This window comes from Tiliqua scincoides, chromosome 7 (assembly GCF_035046505.1).
Source record: "Tiliqua scincoides isolate rTilSci1 chromosome 7, rTilSci1.hap2, whole genome shotgun sequence".
Classification (NCBI taxonomy): Eukaryota; Metazoa; Chordata; class Lepidosauria; order Squamata; family Scincidae; genus Tiliqua; species Tiliqua scincoides.
This window is the reverse complement of record NC_089827.1, coordinates 43,808,961-43,832,350: the sequence shown is the minus strand read 5'-3', so window position 1 is coordinate 43,832,350 and position 23,390 is coordinate 43,808,961. Positions and strand designations below refer to the sequence as shown.

Genomic DNA, 23,390 nt, shown 5'->3' with positions numbered 1-23,390 from the left:
AATGTATTTAGCACTATGTTCCTTGTTATTAAATATTTGATAGTACCTGTGGCATGTGTGTGTTTATACTATTATTAAAAATAGTTTTAGTATTGCTGTGCCAAACTACGTGTGTCCTTTTGTACCTGCTCACTACGTCTACCTCCAATTTACACAGTGGTCAGTTTTGTATAGTTAAAGGTGTGTGAATCACTGGTTTTCTGAAGATGCTGTACTGTTTGCTTGATGTATTTCTTTATCCAGTATTGCAGCTATTGTGTTCGAACATACTGCAGAAATGAGGGATCAGAAGAAATATATCCTCTATGAAAAGCATAAGCTGGGATTTAGGAGGGTCTAACGTGCCTGGAATTCACAATGGGGACCAAGGCAGTATGTTGATACTCCTGTTCTAGTTCTAAGTCTTAAATGGCAAAGCTTCCCTTGATGTTGCTTGTCTTTAGGAAGAGCAGTTGAGAAGAAAGAAACGAGAAGAGCGCCTTGAGCAAATTCGTCACAATGTGCAGCTGAAATATGCATCTAAACGAAAGGTGAGCTCAGCCAGTCGCCAGAGGTCTGTTCTTGAGTCTGTAAATGTCACATGTGGCTGCTGGAATCTTGCAGCACTAAGGTTTGCATTGGACTAAACCAATTTCTGGTTAGATAATTTTAAAAAATTGTCATTTAGACCCCAGTCGAAGCTGCCAATGAGTAATGTTTAGTTTTGGACAGGTGGTAGGCAATCTGGATGATCATTAAGAATGGTCGAGCTACAGTTAGCTAAGAATTGCCTTACTGGATCAGTTTTCCACTCTGTCTAGTTCTGCATTCTAGTTCTGCATTTCCAGCAGTGACCAGGCAGCGTCCCCAAGAAGCTCACAAGGAGAGTGATGGTAAAGGCCATTACCTGTCTGCCTGGTAGTTAGAGATACATTCTTTTTGAATATGGAGGTTAATTGTTACCATATCTAAGTTATAGTTACCATATCTAATAACCTACTCTAAGTTATCTAAACCTTTTGAATGCTATCAGTGCTGGTGACCATCACTAAATTTGTGACTGAATTCCCCAAGCTGATTGTATGTTTATATATATGGCTTCCTGAGTTTCTGGCTGTAGCACACAAGCAAGAGTTCAAGAGGTATCTTTTTATTGCTGAGAGCAAGCTACCAACCATGCAAGCTGTACTCCTTGTGGGTGTCCAACAGTAATCCGTGTTAGTTGTGAAGGCTGGTACACAGACATGGATTGAAGCACGTGAATGCACTAAAACAAATAATCCTTTATTTGCAGGCTTTTATGCTGAGTATCTGATTTTTCTTGACTACTTTCACTGTCTTTTATAGATACGTACAATAGAGACATTGCATTTTTAAAGATACATACAGTAGAGAAGCTGCATGTTTTTTTTTGTGGGGTATTGATTAGAGCTAGGAGTGAGAAGACCTGGCTTTAAATTCCTCTCTGCCACAAAGCTCATTTGGTGACCTTGGGATCAGTTGCTATCTTTCAGTCTAACCTACTTCACAGTAGTATTGTGAAGATAAATGGGCAAGTGGTGGAAGAATGACGTGCTGCCTTGAGCTTTTTGGGTGAAGGACAAGCACAGAACAAACAAAATACTGTGCTGCCTGAAAGGTCCAATACATTCTTCTCTGGTCTTCTGGGAATGTATTTGAGAACTAGTTCCTGGGAGAACCGAGTTCACAAGTCTTGTGACATTTATTGGATGATGACTTAATTGACTTGGAGTGAGTGGTGACTCTGTACTCATTTCAGAGAATTGAGGAAGAAGAGACAGAGCAGCTGCTCCAACACAGTAAGGATATTTTGTCTAACCTGGGTGAGTCGGGTACTTTGGAGCCATTGGATCAGAATGAGGAAGAGCTGATCCTTGTGGAGTACGAGAGTGATGAGGAGAAGAGAGTGGGAAGTAGGTAAGGATTACAGTGGCAACATTAACTTCCAGACTATAAGATGCTCAAGTAAGAGATTAAATTGCTCAGGGAAACTATGGAGTTATTCCCTTTAGGTTTAAAGAAAGGTTGGACCAGTACCTGCTGGGTTGCTCTCACTATTGAATATCCTGCCATATGGTAGGGGTTGCACTACGTTAAGGGTTGGCAGCAAGCTCCCCCAGGTCAAATTTGTCCCTCCAAAGGTGACTTGTGGTCTCTCAGCTGCCAAAGGTGGGAGTATTTGACTACTATTTGTAGCAACAGATCTTGGCAATGGACTCTTCTGCGGTGTGGGTCTTGGGACATGTAATGTCAGTAGGTGTGATGTGGGAACATCTTTTAATCAATTCCTTCTTAAAACATTTCAAGAGGTGGGGGAATCTGGAGGGGAATGTAAAAATTCTCCCAGTGCATATATTAGAGGTACAAGACTTAGGACCTGGTTAGAAGATGTTGACTCTATGTAGTTGTGGACTGGGCCTTAACTTGACACAGTTGAAGGTTTTTTGTTTTTTGTTTGCCATCTAGCAAACTAACTCAAGAACGTGTTTTCAGTGCTGTATATGATAAAAATGTTTCAGAGACCTGCTGAGAAAGTGTCTCCCTTTTGATTTCACCTCTTAGATTAGGGGAAGAGGAAGATGATGATATTGAAGAAGAACACATAACTAAGGTAAGATTTCCAGAGGCATCTGCTTAGTGATGTGTGGCCCCTCTAATGAATGTGTTTCTGGTTTCCAATTGTGTTTTTTTGTCTTTCTTTTTCCCAGATTTACTATTGCAGCCGAACACACTCTCAGCTGGCCCAGTTTGTTCATGAGGTTCAGAAGAGCCCTTTTGGCAAAGAAACTCGACTAGTATCCTTGGGGTCTAGGCAGGTACACAGCACCCAGATGTTCCACAAGGGAGCTGAATAGCTGCTGAGACTTCTCTTGGGGTGGAACTAAATGTGATGTTGAGTAGAGGATTACACATCCAGAATCTTGGCGTGTCCGATTTTGCCCCTTTCCCTCCTTGTAACATTCAGTAAGAGAATGATGTTCCTCTTCTTTCCCATCACCAGCAGCTAGTAATGTGGGACAGTAAAATATGTGGTAAAATGGGAGAGAAGGGGAAGCTGGCTTGGATGCATTGCTGCTGTGTTCAACAGCAATCATTTGAACTACGTCATGTCTAGTTCAGTCTTCCCTGTAAGCTGTGTGGCAGTATGGCCACCCAGCTATAATGGAAGTCCCGAGCAGCTGAACAAGGTTGCTGCGACCTGCCTACAATTTCATAGCCACACTTTCTCTCTCAGCACTTTGGAGCTCAGTGATGATGTTTCTGCTGAGTGCTCAGAAGGGCAAGAACTGTAGCGGCTGTAGGGCTCTTCGTGTTCAAGGTAAAAAGTAGAGGGAATATTGGCCTAGTTGTGACTCGGAAACATATTTCAGTGAAACTTCGGGAAAGTGAGAGAGAAAGTTTTTCATATTGAAATTCCGCACAAGGTTAACAATTGCTGCAATTGTTTTTATAAATTTCAGCGTGCAGTATAAAGAAACAGTATCATCAGGAATCCAAATTCAGTGCCAGAGACCAGACCAGTGCCAGAGCTCTCTGTCAAGCTTAAGGCATTGTAAATCTTGAACGTCTTGGGTTTGCATGGCTCTAACCATTTATAGTGTTGTCATAATATAGAAAGGACCATTCTAAATTGCCTTCCATTCCTCAGCCCATCCCGACACCATGAACACACTTCAGTGTGTCTTGATAATGGGTCTTCTGTCTGTTCTGACTTCTATTTCTGCCTCAGAACCTGTGCGTGAATGAGGAGGTGCGCCGCCTGGGAGCCATCCAGCTTATCAATGATCGCTGTATGGAGATGCAGAAGAATAAATGTGGTATGATGATGATTCATGTTGGGTTTACTGGGAGCTGTGACTAAAATGACAAAAACACAAAATGGAGGGTGCCATGCATATTCCAAGGGCAATTTATTTCCTATCCTTTCTCAAAGAAATTCAGGTTTGCATACATTGCCCTCCATCTCATTCTGTCCTTGCTGTAACCCTGTGAGGTTTGTTAGGCAGAGAGAGAGAGAGTGATTGCCTTTTTTCTGCAGAGAAGAAGAGTGTGGATGAGGAGACAGAAGGAAAGAAAAGGCGTGTGAGCCGAACGGTGTGTCCATTTTACTCCTATGAGCATATGCAGTTTCTTCGGGATGAGGTTCTGGCTGAAGTGAAAGATATTGAGCAGCTGGTCAACCTGGGGAAGGAAGCAAAAGCCTGCCCTTATTATGGAAGCCGACATGCCATTCCAGCTGCTCAGGTGAGCACATGTTGCTCTTAAAGCTGGAATATTACACCTTAACACCGGAATGTTTCAAGCAAGTGTACAAACTGACTGCAGTATTCTAGCTTATAGAATAACCTAATAGGTGAGGGCAAGTTTTACTCAGAAGGGCTGGCATTTAAGACCACACTGGTTTATCTGCATGAGGCACTCTTGTTGTTTGAATGTTACTGTAATAGGGAGTGAAAAGAAACTATTAAAGATGGCCTTTGTTAGATTGTAAGCTTCTTGAGCTCCTTGAGTGTTTGGTGATATACAATTTTAATTGATCAGCTGGAGATTGGTGATTGATCAGTTAAACATTATTTAATTGTCTGTCAGCCCACGTACAAACCAGATGGTGCCTGCCATTTAGAAGTCTGTTTTGTCCTCTGGAGGAAAGAGGGTTAACTGCCTTCCTGTTGCTTTCTTCTTTATCTGTCTCCTACAGCTCTTTCACACATTATGCAGTGGCGAACCTGGATTTGCTACTGAAGGACGTTCAATAGAAGTCATAGCTGTCCTCAACTTCTTAAGAGTATTTGTACATTACACACGTTTGCGAATCCACTTTGTCTCTACTTATTGGTCATATTTTACATTTTCAAGAGTAACATTAACTTGGCAGTGTGTGAAAGTGTCCTTTATTTCTGTTTGTCCCAGAAATCTCTTTCTGCAGCTAGTATTGCAAAAATGATGTATTTTCCTTGTGATTTAAACTTGTTTCTCTGCTATAGCTGGTGGTGTTGCCTTATCAAATGCTTCTTCATGAAGCTACCAGAAATGCATCTGGGATCAAGTTGAAGGATCAAGTGGTGATCATTGATGAAGCACACAATCTGGTTGATACCTTAACCTGCATCTACAGTGCTCAGATTAGTGGTTCTCAGGTGAGTGAGACCTGAAGTCCTCACCTCTGCTACCTGCTGTTCTGTTGCAGAGACTTCAGATTTCCGTGGTGTTTTTTTCAAACCTCCTTCAATGCCAGTGTTTTATTTCCGTTGCAGTTGTGCTGTTCCCATTCTCAGCTGTTGCAGTACATGGAGCGATACAGGTGAGGACGTTTGGATTTATTTGTACAACCTGCAAGGCCTTTTACCGAGTGCAGGCAGTAAAGTGTATTGCAGACAAGAGGGTGTTTTAAACAGTGTTGCAGGTTTTCCAGCCTCCGGGAATGCACCACAAGGAGAGTTCATAGTTCTACAGAGCACATGCTTTGCATGCAGATGGTCCCAGGTTCAGTCCTTGGCATCTCCAGCAAAAAGCTTTTAGTGATAAGAGAGACTTGGGTAGTCACAGTAGACAGTACTGGGCTGGGTGTTTCAGTCTCCAGCAGTTTCATGTTCTTAGAGAAGGAATGTGGAGACAATGAAATCCATTGTCGCCTTTTTCCTTATGATTCTTGTTGCCCTCTTAGACCCTATATGCCTAGCCTGTAGGACTGGTTCTGTTGGCAATGAGAAAAACACAATTGGTAATGTCTTCTTTGTCTTTGTACTCAGAGGAGCAAATCATGAGCACTGTGACCCTTGGCTGATATTTAGCATATTTTTATGCAGTGCTTTAGTTTGCACATTAAACACTTATCTGATTCTAGCCAGGACGTCATTTTGTACGAAAAATCCATGCTCTAGGCTTTGCTTATGTAGTGCTGGGCTGACAGTGGCATCAAATCCACAGAACAGTGGCTACTGCTGATTATGGAATCACTAGGGGGTCATAGTGATTTAACTGGGCATGTCGAGGCAAAATTAGATTTGGGGATTCCTGCTTCAGTCTTAGCTGCTATACCATTCCTTTTTTTAACAGAAAGATATTTACAGGTGTGCACTAGTCATCATTAAAGGTGTCTAACAGTAATCATGCTCTTTTTCAGCTCAGGTGGTAAAATGCATATAATAGTTGACTATGTATGATGTTACTGAGTTGCCACCCATAGAAAAAGTCTGTCTTCATGCACCCTAACATAGCGTTTCTCAAACTGGGTTGGGGATCCACTTGGTGGATTGTGACCTGATTTCTGGTGAGTCCCACAGAGCATCCAATGAACACAGGATGATGGAAAGATCAGACAATTAATTGCCTCAAGCCCTGAGGCTAGTTAAAAATCAAATAGCTGCTAACTGCATTACAAAGAGTTGAGCTCCTGCAGTTCGAAAGCTTGTGTAAATACCGTCATGCGCCGCTTAATGACAGGGATTGGAACCGTGATACCTGTCGTCAAATAGTGCTTTTCACAATCCGGACCCTCCGCAGGGAAGGGGGATGCTCTGCTCCCCTCCCCTCCGGAGGGTCCTCTGAGCTTCCCAGAGGCAGTGTGTGTCCGCTTGCTGCTTCTGTAGAGCTCAGACTGAGGGAAATCGTGTCTCTCACGCGACTTCCAATTTCACAGAGGAAACCGGAAATCGTGTGAGAGACGCAATTTCCCTCAGTCTGAGCCTTGCAGAGACAGCAAGTGGTCGTCGGTTATGTCATCCCAGAATGTCACTAAGGAGCGCACACCTGTATAGGGAAATAAATGTTTGAGTGTCTTTTTTCTGGTGTGTGTGTGTGTGTGTTTTTCCTCCCAAGTACATCAATTATAGGTAGTGGGGGCAGGTGAAGGCTGGGTTACTAAACTAAGAGCCCAATCCTGAGCTCTTAGCGCCAGTCCAGATGTGCCTTAAGTCATGTCTGCAGCCCTCAGCATTGGTCCAGTGCCAGCTCAGCGCCAGCCAGTGCTGGGCTAGCACCTGTGGACTGCCACTGCTCTGTGGTTGCCTGAAAGCGGGGCAATGGAGAGGTAGTGGGCAACGGAAAGTGGGAGCGTGGGGAGAGGTGGGAAGGAGGCATTCCGGGGCAGGGGAAGGCGGGGGGAGGGCGGGAAAGAGGTGTGTTGGGAGGGGGCAGGGCAAGAGGGAGGCAGGACCAGAGGACCTCTGCTCCTCCACATCCAGAGACTCCGTGTCAGGTCACTGGCCCAACATGGATGCTCTTGATTCTATGGCAGCCCAAGGGCTGCCACATAATTGAGTAGCTCCATTGTGGGGCTGCATGCCTTACCTGGGGGAAAGTCCCCTTCCCCCGAGGAGCCACTGGTGGCTGCCCTGTTGCATGCAGGATGCCGCAGCAGCTGTTTTGGCATCGTGTCAGTCCCGCCTTTCAAGCCCTGAGGTTATTCATTAGGGCTACCTCATGACGGGAAATGGATCAAGTTTTTTTTGCAAATAAAATATTACTTGTAAATAAAATATTATTCCTTTCTAGATCACCTTTTATTTTAAAGTCTTGTAAAGCTAGGTGGGTCCCATTTTAAAAAGTGGATTCCGGTGCTAAAATGTAGGCCCACAGCCCTAGCACATATAACACCAAGCTTCAAATTAGTTGTATGTTGTATCAGGACTCGTCCTTGTGAGCTTTTATATCACATCACTGTTATCTCTTATAGGAAACGCTTGAAAGCCAAGAACCTGATGTACATCAAACAGATCTTATTTTTGCTGGAGAAGTTTGTGACTGTTCTTGGAGGTGAGAGAAAGAGCAGGTCTGTCAAAGTCCACCTGATTGTGTTCAGCAACCTGCTGCTTTTCCCAGTGGAATCCTGTACAGTTTGAGGTTCAAGCCAGATCATTTTGCAAGTTCTGAGGAATTGCCTCAAAGCCCTTGAGGGTAATTCTGTTTCTGCCATTAGCTTGGGTGCAGTAGCTCTGTGGGACTTCTGCATTACCCTAAATATGAGCAGGGAAAAGGAAAGGGTTCCCAAAAGGCAAAGCAGGACCAGGATAGAGGGTGAGACTCATTTTATCTTTCCCTTGTTTCTTTCCTCCTTCAAACCTGGTCCTTCTCTTGTTGCCATTATTATTCAGTAATTCTGCTCTTATCAGCCACCCTAATTGGGAGTTATAAGGAGGATGCACACAGCAATATATCACTGAAGACCAGCTGCTAGGAGACAAGAGTGGGAAACCCTCTAGCACTGCCTGTGGGTTTCCTACTTGGCCACTGTGGACAGTGGGATGCCAGACTACATGGACCCACTTTGGCCTGATCCGGCAGAGCTCTTCATATACAGCAAAATGAAGGGAAATTCTCTGATTTAAGGGAACGGGTTAAAGGAAACGCTGTTTCCCTTAGCTTGGCATGCATAATTTACTTCAGGTATCTGCTTCTGCCTTGGGTAAAGGCTGTATAATTACACTAATATTCACTTCAGTTATTTACTGAAGTTGCTACAAGCTTAATATAATCAAGTTCAAAATTGCTTGTAGAAAATCTTATTTTGTCACATGTACAAATGTAATAAACTTTTTAATTGGAAGCAAATTAGAATTTGTATTTACAGAATTTGCACAACACTGAGTGTACAGTATCAGAACATTTCCCTCTGAGGAACAGCTTTGGAGAGATAGTAAACCAGGCTTTTTCTTTACTGGCAACTGCTGATTGGCTAGACGTTTACAGAACACTTCAGTGCGCAGTTACTCAGGAGTAATCTCCTGAGTAATTTCCTACTTTCAGTGAGGCAAACTGTTTAGTCATGTGCCTAGAACTGTAGCCTTATTGTGGTAGTGTTTCTATGAATGTGTCCATCAAATAGTTTTGGAACATGTGCTTCCATTTAGAGTAGCTTGTAAGTTTTTTCCTTCTTTTTTTGGTGTGTGTTCTGCAGGAAATGTAAACCAAAACCCAAATACTCAGAGCATTCCACAAGCAGGTATGTTTCACATGTTTCACATTGACTGTATGGCTAGGGGTGGGAGGGATGCATCTTAAAATGAGTGTGTTGCAAACGTGCCGTAAAGCATGTTGGTGCCAACTTGGGACCAGCTGGTCTGGCTTGGAGGCCTGCACCAGATCTTGAAGGCCGGATTTAGCCCTGGACAGGGTAAGTTTATGCCATCCGAGGCAGGCCAGCACAGGGGATGGGAGAGGGTGGCGGGAGGGTGTTCTGGGGTGGGGAGGGGGTGTGGAACAAGAGGTGGTTTGGGCCCCACAGGAGGGCAGGATCAGCTGTGGTGGCAAAGGCTTAATCTTAACCCCCACTGTGGCCCAAGCAGGCTTATGTGGGCTTCTAGATTTGTGCCAGTGAAATATCTGGCAAAGAGCCAAGTACTCCCATAGGTGTAGCTGGGGCTTGTAAAAAACATCCCCTTGCCCCAAGGTGACCTCCAGCCTGCACCTAACCTGTGCTGGATACAGTGCAAGCCACTCGGCCTGCATGTTCTGGTGTTAGGATTGCGCTCTAAGTAACATAAGAATAGAGAGTGGCCCTGGTTCTCCTCTCTCCCCACTGTCCTGTTTGATTACAATAACTGGCCTTTTTTTTTCTCTGTCAGGTGTACAAATGAAATCTATTAATGACTTCCTCTTCCAGTGTCAGATTGACAATATCAACCTCTTCAAGGTAAGGAATTACTTGTTTTGTGCCAATGACTAGAGCTGCACTTGTGGAGTTTGTTCTGGGGCTGAGATTTGTGTCTCTGTCTTTGTGTGGTTTTTTTTTTCTTCCCGCCAGGCCAGGCTCTTTGCAGTATTGTGCTTTTCTCTGAACTACTTAAACAGTAAAGATTCTGTGGTTTTCTCCCACACCTTTGACCTTGAACCAGCAGCCCTTGTCTTCATGGAGAAGACATGTCAGGTGGCTCAGCCACACTCACTTGCTGACTGCCTAGGGTCACTCACAAGAACTCCCACCAGAGCTTACAACCTTTCTCTTGTTTTCCACCAGAAGCTTTCCAGCCCCCAGGTCTCACCGTACAATGTTCATACGGCCTACTTTTTTTTTTTTTTACATCTTGTTCTGGTTCCTGAAATATGTTTATTTCTATCATCTGTTTCATGTGCCAACTTATGCTGAAATGAAAGAGGACACTTCAGCCCTCATTCACCCCTTGGGGGAAAAGAACGATGGCTGATACACTGCCTGTCTTAGTTTTGCAGAAGGTGTGTGCATGCATATGTGGTTCTTAACCAGTTACAATTGTATTGCCCTGGTCATGGGCTTGCAGGTTTTGGGGATGTCAAGGAAAAGACATGACAGATGCAAGGTTTACTTATAAGGAGTTCTTTATTTTAAGTGTACCAAGCACTGGAATAGGCAGCTGCAAAGACACACACACAGAGCCCAGTTTCAAGGGCAAAACAAAGCAGCATGGTATATATACATGGGCTGTAGCTGGTCACATGGAATGTAACAATAATGCTAGTAGGAGCCATAGTGAGTTTGTGTGGCAATAACAGAATGTCAACTCGTAGAGGCAGGCATCCTTCCAATATGGTAGGACTTCTTGGAGGATATTCTTATGTAAAACCACAAATAAGGTGCAATTCACTGCTAGAATAGTTAATAAAGTGGTGAATTAGGGCAAACAAGATGGGCAGGAGCCTTTTAATGCTTTTATCTTCTGCTTCTGACAGGTTCAGCGATATTGTGAAAAGAGCCTCATCAGCAGGAAGGTACGGTACTGTCTTTTATCCAAGATAGGATGCTCCTGTTGTCCTGGGTTGGGTAAAGAACTTTGCAGTGCCCTAAAATTCTGCCACATGTCCAGTGGTGGCTTTTTTAGGTATCGCTGAACATTTCCTTAATAACTTCAAAGATCCTGCCTTTGCAGTTTCAAGGGCTTGAGATGCCTTCAAAAATGAAGCCTGCTGTGCTGAATTCTGCTGTTGCTCAGATTGGCTGCAAAATGAGCACAACCCCTGGGCACAGAGCTCATATTAGTGTGCTAGATGTTCAGTGTTCAGGTTACAATCAATGTATATGGGATAGAGTAGAGGGTAGGGGACATATTTCTTGGGAAAACTCTAAATTAATGAGAGTTTAATATTGATTCTGTTTGATGTGTTTTTGTTTTACTTGTCTTTTGCTACTTTGGAGGCTTTTTTTTTGTTAATAGTGTATGTTCTTCTTTTTCTTCGAGTGATCCCAACTAGTGGGTTTCACATACTGAATGTGATATAATAACATTTGTGCTGACATCACTGAAGCCTGATGAAGCTAATTTAGAGTGCTGGTAGTGCTTCCTCAGCTAGCCACATGGATGATCTAGCCCAGCAACACCCAAACTCGTGACCACTGTGTAACGGGAATGTGTTCCCTGTTTGGACTGCAGCTTACTGTTCCACCCCTGAACGGCTTATCTTTTGAGTAGATCTGGGCAGTCGTGTCTGTTGCCCGGCGTCCCGGAAGGCTGCGCAACAGGATGTCTGGATAGATGCAGCTGCTTAAAGAATCCTGGCACCCAGATCTACACAAAAGATGTGCTGCACAGGGGCGGAACAGTAAGGTCCACTCACTAGGCGGACGGGTTCATCCAAACCCTGAATCTGGTCCCCGGCCTGGGGTTTGGACCACACTGATCTAGCCAGTTAGGATATATTATGAAATAACTGAGGGCAAAGGAAACCTGTTTGTCATGTTTCCTAACTAATCAAGCACTTTAATCACCTTTCTCAGCAGTGCCACCTTCAAGTTTTGACCCAGACATAGGTCATTTGGATGTAATTTTGTAGAAAGATGGTTTATAATAAAGAAATGCAATTCTGTTGAAGATGTTTGGGCTCATTTCATTAAGCCTGTTTGTGCTTCTAGCACAGCATTAATTCTTTGTTTCTCTCTCCTGTGAACCCCTCTGCTGTTGCTAAAAAAAAGTCGCCCTTAAAAACTGTCATATTGCCTGGTAATAATCAATGTAATATTTTTCTACTATGAAAATTCTGTGCCTTTTGTGAGAAAAAATCTGTGGGCAGTGCTTAATTGCACCCACAAGGCCAAGGGAAGGATTGGCACTTACCTGCTTCTGATCTTTCTGCTCCTGGCAGCTGTTTGGGTTTGTGGAGAGATATGGAGCTTCTAGGGCTTTGAAGCCTAAGAAAGAAGACCAGAAGATGATGGGCTTACAGAACTTTCTGCAAACCTTGAATAAAAGGCAAGGGAAGGAAGGTGAGGCTTATCCAAATCTGTGTTTTGTAGAGTTAGGAGCTGAAAAGAGAGTGACTGTAAGATGCAGAAGAATAATGGTTGTCAATGCAGTGATTTTTTAATAGGTTTGGGAGTTCTGATAGAGATCTTCTACGTAAGGGTACCTCCCCTTCACTTCAGATCCATTTCTGCATTTCTTTGTATACTTGGATGTGCTTGGTCCATAAAAATGAATGGGAACTTTATGTATGTATCTGTGTATCCAGTTGCTCCTGGGGAAAGAGGCAGTGATTACAGTAGCAGTACGAGAAAAGGAGAGATATGGTGGATGCAGCCTGATCTGTGGTCTATGCACATTTCTAGATGCTGGCCTCTGCATACATTTTTAGGTTTGAAATGATTCAGTTTTGGCAAAGGCTGCAAATGTTCTTGCACTTGGGGCTTGAATCGCCTTTCCCTTTACACTGGTCTGTAATGCAAATAGAAAAACTACATTGGCAAGAACATAGTAGGACATTTCTATGCTGGTTCTCACATTGATGTCATTGGAACTGACATAAGCTTTTCAGGGCTGAGTATGAAAACAGTCTTGTAGCGCTCACAGCTGATGAATGCTCTGGGCCTGTGGGACTACTTTCTTCGGCTGAGTTCTCTTTTAATCTGCAGGCATACCGCAGAGCGCTCCTGAAGAGGCGGAGGATGACCAGCCCAAGATGGCATCTCCTCTGATGCACATTGAGGGGTTTCTAGCTGCACTCACAAATGCAAATCAAGATGGGAGAGTAATCCTCACCAAGCAAGGTACTGTGTATTTTGATGGCAGCATATAACTTCCAGCTACTGAAGTAGACCACGTTCAGCTGAGATGCCTCCCTTGGAGCCAAAATCATTTTTATTTTGTGTTTTGTTTTGCTTAAAAAAGTATCTGTCTAATAATTGTATTACCATTTCTGCACTGTGTGAAGTAGACAATCAAACTTTAATGTAATGAAGTGAGGTACAGGTGCTAGCCAGTAGGAGCCTGCAGCAACTGTACATCCAACTGTCAGGGTTCTTGCTTTTCAACCACAAAAATTCTCAAAATGGTTTATATAGATATAGAATCCTTTATTGGCATAAAAACAAACAAATCTACAGCTATATAGATTTGGTCAGCCAGATAACAAATCAACTTCTCGATTGCACAGCTCAATGAGCTGATGGTTCATATAGCAGAGCGTGCTATGGACAAAGTTTAATGCCAAGTGTGCCGGAAAGCTTTTGCAGTAAAAGCAGGACAGGAAAAAGTACTTGTGAATTGCAGGCAGTGAGGATTCCATCAGTCTACCTCAGGATGACAAGATGTCCTCCTTTTCCAGGACATGTCCTCTTTTTAGTCTCATGTCCTGGGAAAGAACTTAAATGTCCTCCTTTTCCCTGTGAGCAGGCAGCACATAGCCTTCTTATAATTCATAAATTATATGTAATATAGTTTTGGATTTAATAATAAGTAATATAGTGTTTAAATTAACCACATGAAATCAATATATGTGTTGTTAGTTTTTATTTTGTCATGTCCTACATTTTTCTTGGCTGCCCTATATTTTGGGGTGCCTTGTCCTCTTTTGCAGTTATGACATCTAGTCACCCTGGTCTGCCTCTACTACCTTGCTGGCTATCCTGATGTGTCTCTTTTCCAGGTACTGTAGCTCAGAGCAGCCTTAAGTTCCTCTTGCTGAACCCAGCAGTGCACTTTGCCAAGGTGCTGAAAGAGTGTCGAGCTGTGATAGTCGCTGGGGGCACCATGCAACCGGTAGGGGTGCTTTTGACCTCTTTAAACTTCATTTTATTCCTGTGGCAGTAGTTTGTAAATGATAATAGTATTTCAATTGTATAGTATGGTAGCATATTAGTTGTATACCAAACAGGCTGAACTACTGTATTAATGTTAACCTGTTTTTTCTGTTAAGAGAATTTTTTTGTTGTTTTAAAGACTAGTCTAATTGGGAGGATTATTTACATAAATACTGCCTTGGGATTTTTACGCTGCCCTAGGACTCTTTTATGCAATAGGGATATAAACCCTTTCAGGTATGAAGGAATAAAACAAAAATTGAGAATGTTGGGGAAAATGACTCTTGGGGACAATGACTCTACATCAGGTGATGTGAGGCCACTTGGTGGCACCGCTACTCTTCATTTGGTAGCATGGCTGGTGGAATGGAAGAGTGTAGCTGTATCTCAGGTGAGACTGAAGGAGGAGGAATGATCAAGATAAGCACTGTGTTTCTAAAACTGGAAATAGTACAATTTCAGTGATGTCTTGCGAATTGCTCTTCTTATGTGGGTTTAGCTATATGAGTCTAGGGATGCAGCTGCTTTAGTTTTGGGCCTCCCACACGTGGTGCACGTCTGATCTGTTGTGTGGATCAGTGTTGATTGCATGCTACTGTACAGCCAGCCTAAAATGATCTACAGATTTGGGCTTATATAGTCTTATTGGATGGCTTTTTCCTTCCCTGAAGAGTCCTACCTTGATCCATTCATGTTCTGGAGACACCAGAGAAAGAGTTTGGCAAGCTTGTGTAGATCAGAGTCCCAGTGAAGTAGTTGGGACTTACTTTTAAGCAGATCTCTTTAGGGTCAGAATGAACACCCTGTTGAAACCAAAGGCCTACTCTCCTTGGGTTCCTGTTGATTGAGTGGTAAGTTTCTGTGAGAGTTCTGGAAGAAGGCAGGCTGACCAAAGGGAGTATTACCTAGTGGTTAGCACATAGGTAGCTCTTCTGTCTCCCTGCTTTACTGGATCAGCAGCTGAATTGGTTTTATCTCAGAACCTGGGCTACAATGGCCCATAGCTTAACATTAAAAAAAAAAAAAATTAAAAGGGTGAGGCACAGCTTGCACTTCCTGCCACTTGACCCTTTCTGCTACTTGTGCTTTTTTTGCCACACGGTTTGCAGGTGGCCGATTTTCGGGAACAGCTGCTCGTGTGTGCAGGTGTTGGCAATGAGAGGATTGAAGAGTTCTCCTGTGGTGAGTCTTGGAGGAAGGGGAGCGCTTGTTCTGCAGCCTGCTTGTGGCTGAGGGCCGTTTGCAGGGAGGCTGTTTGGCTGCCTGCTGCACTTGCTGCAGCCTTTCCTGCCAAGTGCTGCAGCCAACAAGGGGCTCAGATGCCTTTCACCTCTGGCTGCGCTTTGTGTGAGGGAATCGCAGCCAACATCAGCTGGCAGTCTGCTGCATTGCATTCTACAGAGAGGACCAGAGGGTGGTGTTCACACAAAAAGCCTGCAACCTTTACTCCTGCAGTCTTCTTGGTTGGATTTTTGCAGTCCTGCAGTCCACTTACTGGGAAGTAAGTTCCAAGGCCATCCTAGTCATGAGGCTGGCTGATGTACTCGCTTCAAGCACCAGGTTAGGGGGAGCAGTGAACCAGCAGGGGTTGCTCTGTGCCCCTTATCTGCCTACTAAGCTGCTTTAATCAGCTCTCCGATTGTCGCTTGTCGAGAGTGAATTGGAAAGAACAGGGGCAGCCTTTCTCTTTCTCTAGCAAGTGATTCTAGTGGCAGAACTGCAGCAAGCAGAGCGATCCTGTTTTGATGTTTGGGTTTCACAAGCAGTTAGAACACCTAAGCAGCCAGGTGGAAGAGGTGGCGTCGGCAGCAAGAGCAGTAGTGGGGCAGGCTGGATGTGGAGGGGGGGCTAACGGGGCTGTTGGATCTCCTCAGATTGCCCCTGGTAAGTCACACTGAATTCAGCAGGCAGTGTGAACACACACAGATATATATAGGATGTAGCATCAATGTTTGTTTTTCTCTCTTCCAAAGTATATCAAGGGCCTGCTTCTGTTGGAGAAGCACCTATTGGAAGCTTAGCTTATCCTTCAGACTGAGCCAGAATAGCAGAGAATCAGCAGTCAGCATAAGTCATGCTAGGCCTTGGGCAGAATTGCTGCAGACTTCCAGAATCAGCAATATGTTGAGACTGCTGCTTCTCTCTTGGTGGAAGAAAGACATCCAGAGCAGGTTATTTCCTCCCAGTCACTCAAGGGTCAGGACTTATGATAATTAGCCTAGGCAGTTGGAGCTCCCTCAGAGGTGATCTCTCCAAGTTTCCAGTCCTGCTCACTTTTGAGACAGACACCTGCTTAGCGCTCTGTCCTCTCTTGGCCTTCGTCAAGCAGCAATGAACATGAAAGAGCACTTTTCTCCATCTCATGGCCTTCAAAGCCTGATTAGGAATCTTCTCTCTTCTCTCTTCAAATAGGGATAGTGGCAAATGGGGAGAAGATTCTCCCATGCTACTTGCTTGGCTATTAATAGCTGTATGTACTGGGACTGGCAGAGCTGTGTGTGGGTCCAGAAGCTTCATGTGGGGCTTGATTGATATGTAACAATGAAATGGATGGTTGTCATTTCATTCTTTTCTGTTTGTTTTGCTATCAGGTCATGTGATTCCTCCAGATAATATTCTACCCATCATCCTTTGCAACGGTCCAACCAATCAGCAGCTGGAGTTCACCTATGAAAAAAGAAATCTGCCTCAGATGGTTGGTATTTCCTCTGTGAAAAGACGTTTCTCTAACTTTTCAACAACTTGCCTTCATCCTTTGATATCATGGAGAGAAGCAAACCAGGGACTGGAACATGTTTGCATATTGGCAAGGGGGTTGACAATCAAATTGGCTGATTATGGAGAGAAGTGGGATCTGGGTTTAGAACTTCTTTATGTGGCGTCATGCCCAAGTATTGATTGTCCTTGGAGACCCTCCTCTGGACATGAGCTGTGTTAATGACTGTGGAATAGGCCTTTCCATGGCAGTGCCTCAGCTTTAGACCCCAAGGATGCTTGCTTGACACCAAGCCCTTGTGTCTTCTCCATGTAAGGGGAAGACTATTTCTGTTTGCCCAGGTTTTTTAGACTTGCGTTTTGTTATTTATCTTGTGAGTTGGGACTGCTTTGCTGGTCTTAATAACCTTTTACTGAGTAAAAGTCTTTGAACTGAAGAGTAGAATAACCATTACTTTTAAAAGATTTAGAAGAAGCCAGTGGTGCAACTATAGGTGGGGCCTCCGTATCCACAGATTTGGCTCAATGCAGGTCCCCCAAGCCTATGTTGAGCCAGACTCTGGCCCCATCTGTACCTTCAAAAGCGGGCCGGAGCTGCGCTCTGGTCCCTCTAGTGGGCTTTCTGAAGCCCACAGAAGCAGTGTGCACCTGCCTGCTGCCTTTGTGGGCTTCAGAATGGCCTGCAGAGGTGAAAAACGCCACTTCAGGTTTCCCAAGGGAAACCAGTGATGCTTTTATGAAGGCATTCTGAGGCTCAGGAAAGCCCCTGGAGGCATTTCTTCACCTCTATGGGGCCATTCTGAAGCCTGCAGTGGCAGCAGGTGGACATGTGCTGCCTTTGCAGGCTTCTAAGGGACTGGAGGGGACTGGAGTGCAGCTTCTCAACAATTTTTGGTATCTGCGGGGGATCTGAGAACAGATCCCTCACAGATACTGAGGTTCCACCTGTACAGAGTGGCTGGCAAACTAAAGACAATGGAGAAGCTCTTCTGTTTGGGACCAAGCTTTGGCTGTCCAGTATGGGACCCTAGAACCTGAAGGTGACTGCTTTCCTTTTTCAGGTGGATGAGACTGGGCGGATTCTTTGCAACTTGTGCAACATTGTCCCTGGGGGCGTGGTGTGCTTCTTCCCCTCCTATGAGTATGAGAAGCAGGTGTACACACACTGGGAGAAGACTGGGCTGCTCACCCGCCTGGCTGCAAAGAAGAAGGTAATTGCACACCTCAGTACTGCTCTTGGTTTTAAATGTCAGCAAGTTGTTATATAGTCAAACAGTCATTGGAGTCTCTCTCTCTCTCTCTCTCTCATATCATATATGTAAGGGCACTTTTAGGTAACTTCTAGATCTGGGGTTTGGAAGTTTTACTCCATAGATGGGAGTTAGTATGGGACCAGCAGAACAATTGACTTTCCTCAAGGTATCTTGTTTCTCACTCCCTTCCCACCCCACCCTTCTCCCTTTGGAAAAGGAACTTGAGATTTTCCTTAGAAGAAAAAATTGTACCAAATAAATTCAAATGTGCAAGAGAAACTACATGTTTGTGACCTGTATAATCTATGCAAATGAGGCGGCTTTGCATTTATTCTGTTGGTGTGTAGTTGAAGGAAGGTCCTTCTATTGCACAGAGGGCCCCTGTTGGAAGCACTTCTTTGGTTCCATTTCTTGGTCACACCAGAGTGTGATAAAGAGACCGAACTTAGAAACTGTTGAGTGTGTGTGCAGAAAGCTTGTCCTCTCCTCTTCTCCCTTAGAGCAACCATGTAACCTCACAACAACACTGGAAACAACATAGATTTTCCTGAAGTAAAAGGCTTTGCCTAGAACCACTCAGTGAGCATCACAATGGAGTAGGGCAGGGCTTCTCAAACGAGGGCATCCCAACAACCCAGCCTGAAGGCCCTGGCCTCTGCCTCCTTAAGGGGTGGGGGAGGCAGTGACGCAATCCCCAGGATCGCGTCACTAAGGGGGGTGCAGGGATGTACTTACCAGTCTCTGCAGCAGCCTCCCAGGGGTGCAGGAAGCCCTGCACAACCCTCCACAGGGCTCCCTGAAGCTTAAAAAGTAAAAGTGGAGTGATCACGCTCCACTTCTGGTTTTGCCGAGGTGGGACACGATCACTTTGCTTTCGTTTTCTAAGCTTTGGGGAGCCCTGCAGAGGGTCATGCAGGGCTGCCCGCACCCCCGGGAGGCTGCTGCAGGGACTGGTAAGTAAATGCCAGTCCCTGTACCCCCTTAGTGACGCGATCCTGGGAATTGAGTCACTGCCTTCCCCCCCACCCTCCGCAAGGACTCAGTCTCCCAGAGAGATTGAGAACTGCTGGAGTAGGGATTTGAATCTTAGATTTTCCACGTGCAAAAGCCCTTTGAAAAAGAATTTACAGCTTGAGGTTCTTGGTATACAGAATTTGGTACCAAGAACTTTCTCAGATGTTCAACATGCATGTATGTAAATGTTCAGCTTCTCTCTGCTACAATGAATGCATTATATGTCTTTAACAGATATTTCAGGAACCCAAAAGAGCAAACCAGGTGGAGCAGGTGTTGGCTGAGTATGCAAAGTGCATCAAGGTGAGAGAGGGAGGGCTGGCAAGCAGCTAAACTGCTGGGAAAGGGAATGCCCTTGAAACTGGGCCCAGATATGCTCCTTCACCAGCCTTCTAACCACCCACTGGGGCTTCTTTTCATGTAGCGTTGCAGTCAAGCAGGAGGCCCCATGACAGGAGCACTGCTGTTTTCTGTGGTCGGTGGGAAAATGAGTGAAGGAATAAATTTTTCTGATGACCTGGGAAGGTAAGTGATTAGCTTGGGCTACCAGACTTGGAATTTCATATGCTGAACCCTCCCCCCGATGCAATTCTGAAACTTGGAATAATGGTAATATTGGAATAAATCGGCATATTAATGTTGGCACCTGTTTTGTTTTAGGATATAGAGTATGCCAATGGCATGAAGGAGGGTATGATAAGGAGGCAAAGAAATATGTACAGAGTTGGGTGCTGGGCAAACATATAGTGTGCAAATGGATGTATAGCACCTGGTTGTTTGGAAAGACCCATCCAAATGACAACTCCATACTTCTGAATGTTTCAGCCCACTTAGGGGATAAAACTGTGCCTTTAATATGAAAGCAAGTTTGGGTTGAGCAAGGCTAGATGTGTCCTGTAGCAATGACTTTGAACTGCAACCCTTCTCCAAGAAGTCCATTCATGTGTTGGATAGTCCCTTCCTCCCAGCCCTGGCTCCCTGAAAGTTCTTTAAAAGGTTATGTAGGCGTGGGAAAACTAGCAGACAATGAATGCACAGTATGTATCTCAATTAATGTGGCTTGGAGTGAAGCACTGTTATGTAACTTGTTAAAGAGCACTGCAATATTATTAATAGCTATCAAAATATTTGCGGGGATTTCTGTGTTCTCTCGCCTGCCCCAGGTGTGTGATCATGGTTGGTATGCCTTATCCCAACATCAAGTCTCCAGAGCTTCAGGAGAAAATTGCTTATCTTGATAAGACAATGGTAAGGGTGCCAGTCTTTTAACAGTGTGCTGTGCCTTAACACAAGGTCACAACTGCATCATGAAGATCTCTCTCCATAGAATTGTCCCATTTTGTTATTCTTGGAGAGAATTATTTCTCCTCTTATGATAATCAGCCAAGGGTTGCTTTACAATTGAGAGGAGTTGGAATCCCTGTTCTTATGTGAACAGGGTTAACTGCTGGATTGTAATAATGGAATGTAGTAATTGCAGTACTGTCCTTAATGAATGAGGACAGTAGCTTGTATGATCAGACAAAATGGGCCTGGTGGACACCACTGGATGTAACTTAATGTGGTATGTATGAGCCTGTCTCATATAAACAATTTTATGGAGTTTTAGGTGATGTGAAAGCTGCGTATGAATGCTGGCGCATGAATCAATCATCACACACATGTCAGCGTCCTCCTCACCACTTGTAGTTATCCACTTGTGGCTATACATGTGTGAACCTGCCTTTAAAAGCTGAGGGGTAAGGACCATAACTATGGTCTGTTTATTGCGTTTCCCTGCAGCAGTGTTTCTCAAACTGTGGGTAAGGACCCACTAGGTGGGTTGCGAGCCAATTTCAGGTGGGTTCCCATTCACTTCAATATTTTATTTTTAATATATTAAACTTGATGCCACCATGGTATGTGACTGCATTTGGGGACATGTTACAGACCTGTACTTTTAACAAGCTACTGTGAATATTCTTTTAACAATGATAGTAAATGGGACTTACTCCTGGGTAAGCATGGGCAGGATTGCAGCCTAGGAGTATTAAAACTTTTCCTGCTTCTTGATATCATTTCTGGTTATGACATCACTTCTGGTGAGTCCAGACAGATTCTCATTCTAAAAAGTAAGTCCCAGTGCTAAATGTGTGAAAACCACGGCCCTACAGAAAAGGACACTTCCACGTCCAGACACAATTGAATTATAGGCTTTGAGTTTTGGCTGCTCCACCTTTAAGCTCATTGGCCTGCAACAAAACAGCCTAAAAAGTGTTCTGCCTCTCTTCAAAAGTACTAGAGGGAGCTACCTTAAAGTGCTTACATTCAACCCTCCTCTTCCCTGTAGCTCCACTAAACTCAACTACGTATAACTGCCAGTAGCTGCAGAAGAGAAGCTGACTTGAACGTAAAACCAAAATGTGGTTCAGGCCAGATTCTTTCAGTCTTCTGCTTCTTGCCTCACAGCAGCAGCTGTGAACTGTTGGGCAGCTCTGAAGCTGCAGTAGTGTTCACTGGGTAGGTAGGTGGGAAGGCTGCAGTGCTTAGACTGACTTGCTCATTTTTGTCTTCTTCTGTCTTGGTTTCCCTTCTTCAGCCAAAAACTGCAGGTGAAGCACCAGGCAGGATGCTTGTTGAGAACTTATGCATGAAAGCTGTCAACCAGTCCATTGGTAAGGAAGTAGTTCTTAAACACGGCAGTCCCACTTTGCCTGGCTCTGTTGGATGTGGTAGAAGTGGCTACTTCGGGCATTTGTGGCTTGTTGCCTCGGAATTGTAGACAGTGGTTTGAGATCCCTAGGCCAGGACAGCAGCTGCCCCTGCTGGATTACTGTGCTCCTTGAACAATCACCCACCACCTTAGTCTAGACTCTAGGCTTATAAACAAGTACCTGCCTTGTCTGTGAGAATCAAGACTCCCCCTCCAGGCAGCTGGCTTGGTAAACTGGAAGAGAATGTGGTGGTTCTACTTCAAATTAATTTGTCCTATAGACAATTATATATAGCCTCAGTGTTCACCAATTGTGGGAGCAAAGGTTCCAGCTGCTGTTAAAAATAAGGGGTCATGTTGGAGGACAAGGAAAGGGATGTTGCTGTACCTAAAACTGTTGATGGTCTCCAGTGCTGGTCCATTTCCTGCTATAGCTCCACCTAATCTGTCCGGTTGCCATTAACAGAAGAATGATTTGTCAACATAGTGCGGCCTTTCTGGTTTGTGTGTGTACAGGGAGAGCAATTCGCCATCAAAAGGACTTTGCCAGCATTGTACTGTTAGATCACAGGTACACACGGCCATCTGTCTTAAACAAGCTACCTCAGTGGATCAAAAGCAGGACCCAGGTCAAGCTCAACTTTGGGGCAGCATTTGCAGCACTAAGAAAGGTAAGTGCTCAAAGAGACTCTGTAATATCTTACTCTCTGTAGAGCTACATTTCAGGCAGGGGACTGCATAGGCCCTGTGCATGTTGATACTCCCCCTTCACTGGCTGAGAATGCAGATTCCTTTTCAGAGAGTGAATAAGGAAGCACAGGTGTAATATCCTTCCTGCTTTTACTTTCAAAGCACTGAAGCTGCAGTGAGGCCAAACCTCTTGGGCCAGTTCTTCCCTGAGCAGTATATCACTGTGGACAAGACTGAAAGAAGGGACAGGACTGACCTTTCTCCTGCTATTGTATTTATATAGCACCAGCAGTGTACATGGTTTCTTATACATACAGAGAGAGGGGTGGCATTATAATCTAGTCACCAGGGAAATGAAAACAAGGGAAGGATGGCAGTTGTATCTACTTCAACTATGTGGTCCTTCCCCACTGTAACTAAAATGGGTTTTCTCTTCTAGTTCCACTGTGAGACAAGAGCAAGATATGAGACTCTCGCTTCCTGATGTTAACAAATGTGTGGTCAGCCACCACCTCTCTGGCTATGAAGTGACTGAAATGGACCATGTAGTAGATCATCTAGCCTTGCTGTATATTAGTAATTAATAAAGTTAATGTACTCTTTTGGCAGTGACTTCAGAGTTGCGCACCAACTTTATGCACATATTCCTAAATGAGTTCTAAATCAGAGCAGGCCTGTGAGGGGGCACCCGTTCTGTTATTCCAGATAGAACTGCCTTTCACTGCTACAGCATGCTGAAACAAAAGACTAGTAGTGGCTGTGACTTCATGTGCCGCTGCCCTGCCTGTGCTTTCTCTTTGCCTTTTGTAGTGGTGGTGGTTCTGGCTTTTGCTGATCTAATACACCAAGGTTGTCGTTTCTGGCTCAGTTGGTTCTTACTGCCAGTCTGTAATGTTTAGTCAAGGCAGTCCGCAGAATTTGTGCTACAGTCCCCAGCCAATTCCTCCAATAAAAAACTTGGATGCACCAGCTGCCTCTCTAATCTTCCTGACCTGTTTTAATAGCCCTGCTGGCAAGGTAAGCCCAAACTCACTATCCAGCA

The 23,390-nt window shown here is 44.5% G+C and overlaps 1 protein-coding gene across 1 annotated transcript in view; it reads left to right on the top strand.

The window, feature by feature from the left end:
* Nucleotides 1–22,908, top strand: part of DDX11 (DEAD/H-box helicase 11) — a 28,673-nt gene extending 5,765 nt beyond the window's left edge. Inside the window, exons 5-29 of the mRNA XM_066633195.1 lie at nucleotides 444–530; nucleotides 1,760–1,917; nucleotides 2,563–2,611; nucleotides 2,709–2,816; nucleotides 3,731–3,818; nucleotides 4,040–4,245; nucleotides 4,986–5,138; nucleotides 5,256–5,302; nucleotides 7,676–7,755; nucleotides 8,897–8,941; nucleotides 9,564–9,631; nucleotides 10,645–10,683; nucleotides 12,052–12,172; nucleotides 12,449–12,453; nucleotides 12,829–12,952; nucleotides 13,831–13,943; nucleotides 15,094–15,166; nucleotides 16,576–16,679; nucleotides 17,761–17,910; nucleotides 19,201–19,269; nucleotides 19,391–19,491; nucleotides 20,130–20,214; nucleotides 21,545–21,620; nucleotides 22,175–22,329; nucleotides 22,788–22,908. Coding sequence (XP_066489292.1) covers nucleotides 444–530; nucleotides 1,760–1,917; nucleotides 2,563–2,611; nucleotides 2,709–2,816; nucleotides 3,731–3,818; nucleotides 4,040–4,245; nucleotides 4,986–5,138; nucleotides 5,256–5,302; nucleotides 7,676–7,755; nucleotides 8,897–8,941; nucleotides 9,564–9,631; nucleotides 10,645–10,683; nucleotides 12,052–12,172; nucleotides 12,449–12,453; nucleotides 12,829–12,952; nucleotides 13,831–13,943; nucleotides 15,094–15,166; nucleotides 16,576–16,679; nucleotides 17,761–17,910; nucleotides 19,201–19,269; nucleotides 19,391–19,491; nucleotides 20,130–20,214; nucleotides 21,545–21,620; nucleotides 22,175–22,329; nucleotides 22,788–22,832 — 2,349 coding nt within the window. The 3' untranslated portion in view covers nucleotides 22,833–22,908. The remainder of the gene's footprint in view (nucleotides 1–443; nucleotides 531–1,759; nucleotides 1,918–2,562; nucleotides 2,612–2,708; nucleotides 2,817–3,730; nucleotides 3,819–4,039; nucleotides 4,246–4,985; nucleotides 5,139–5,255; nucleotides 5,303–7,675; nucleotides 7,756–8,896; nucleotides 8,942–9,563; nucleotides 9,632–10,644; nucleotides 10,684–12,051; nucleotides 12,173–12,448; nucleotides 12,454–12,828; nucleotides 12,953–13,830; nucleotides 13,944–15,093; nucleotides 15,167–16,575; nucleotides 16,680–17,760; nucleotides 17,911–19,200; nucleotides 19,270–19,390; nucleotides 19,492–20,129; nucleotides 20,215–21,544; nucleotides 21,621–22,174; nucleotides 22,330–22,787) is intronic.
* The last annotated feature ends 482 nt before the right edge of the window (nucleotides 22,909–23,390 follow it).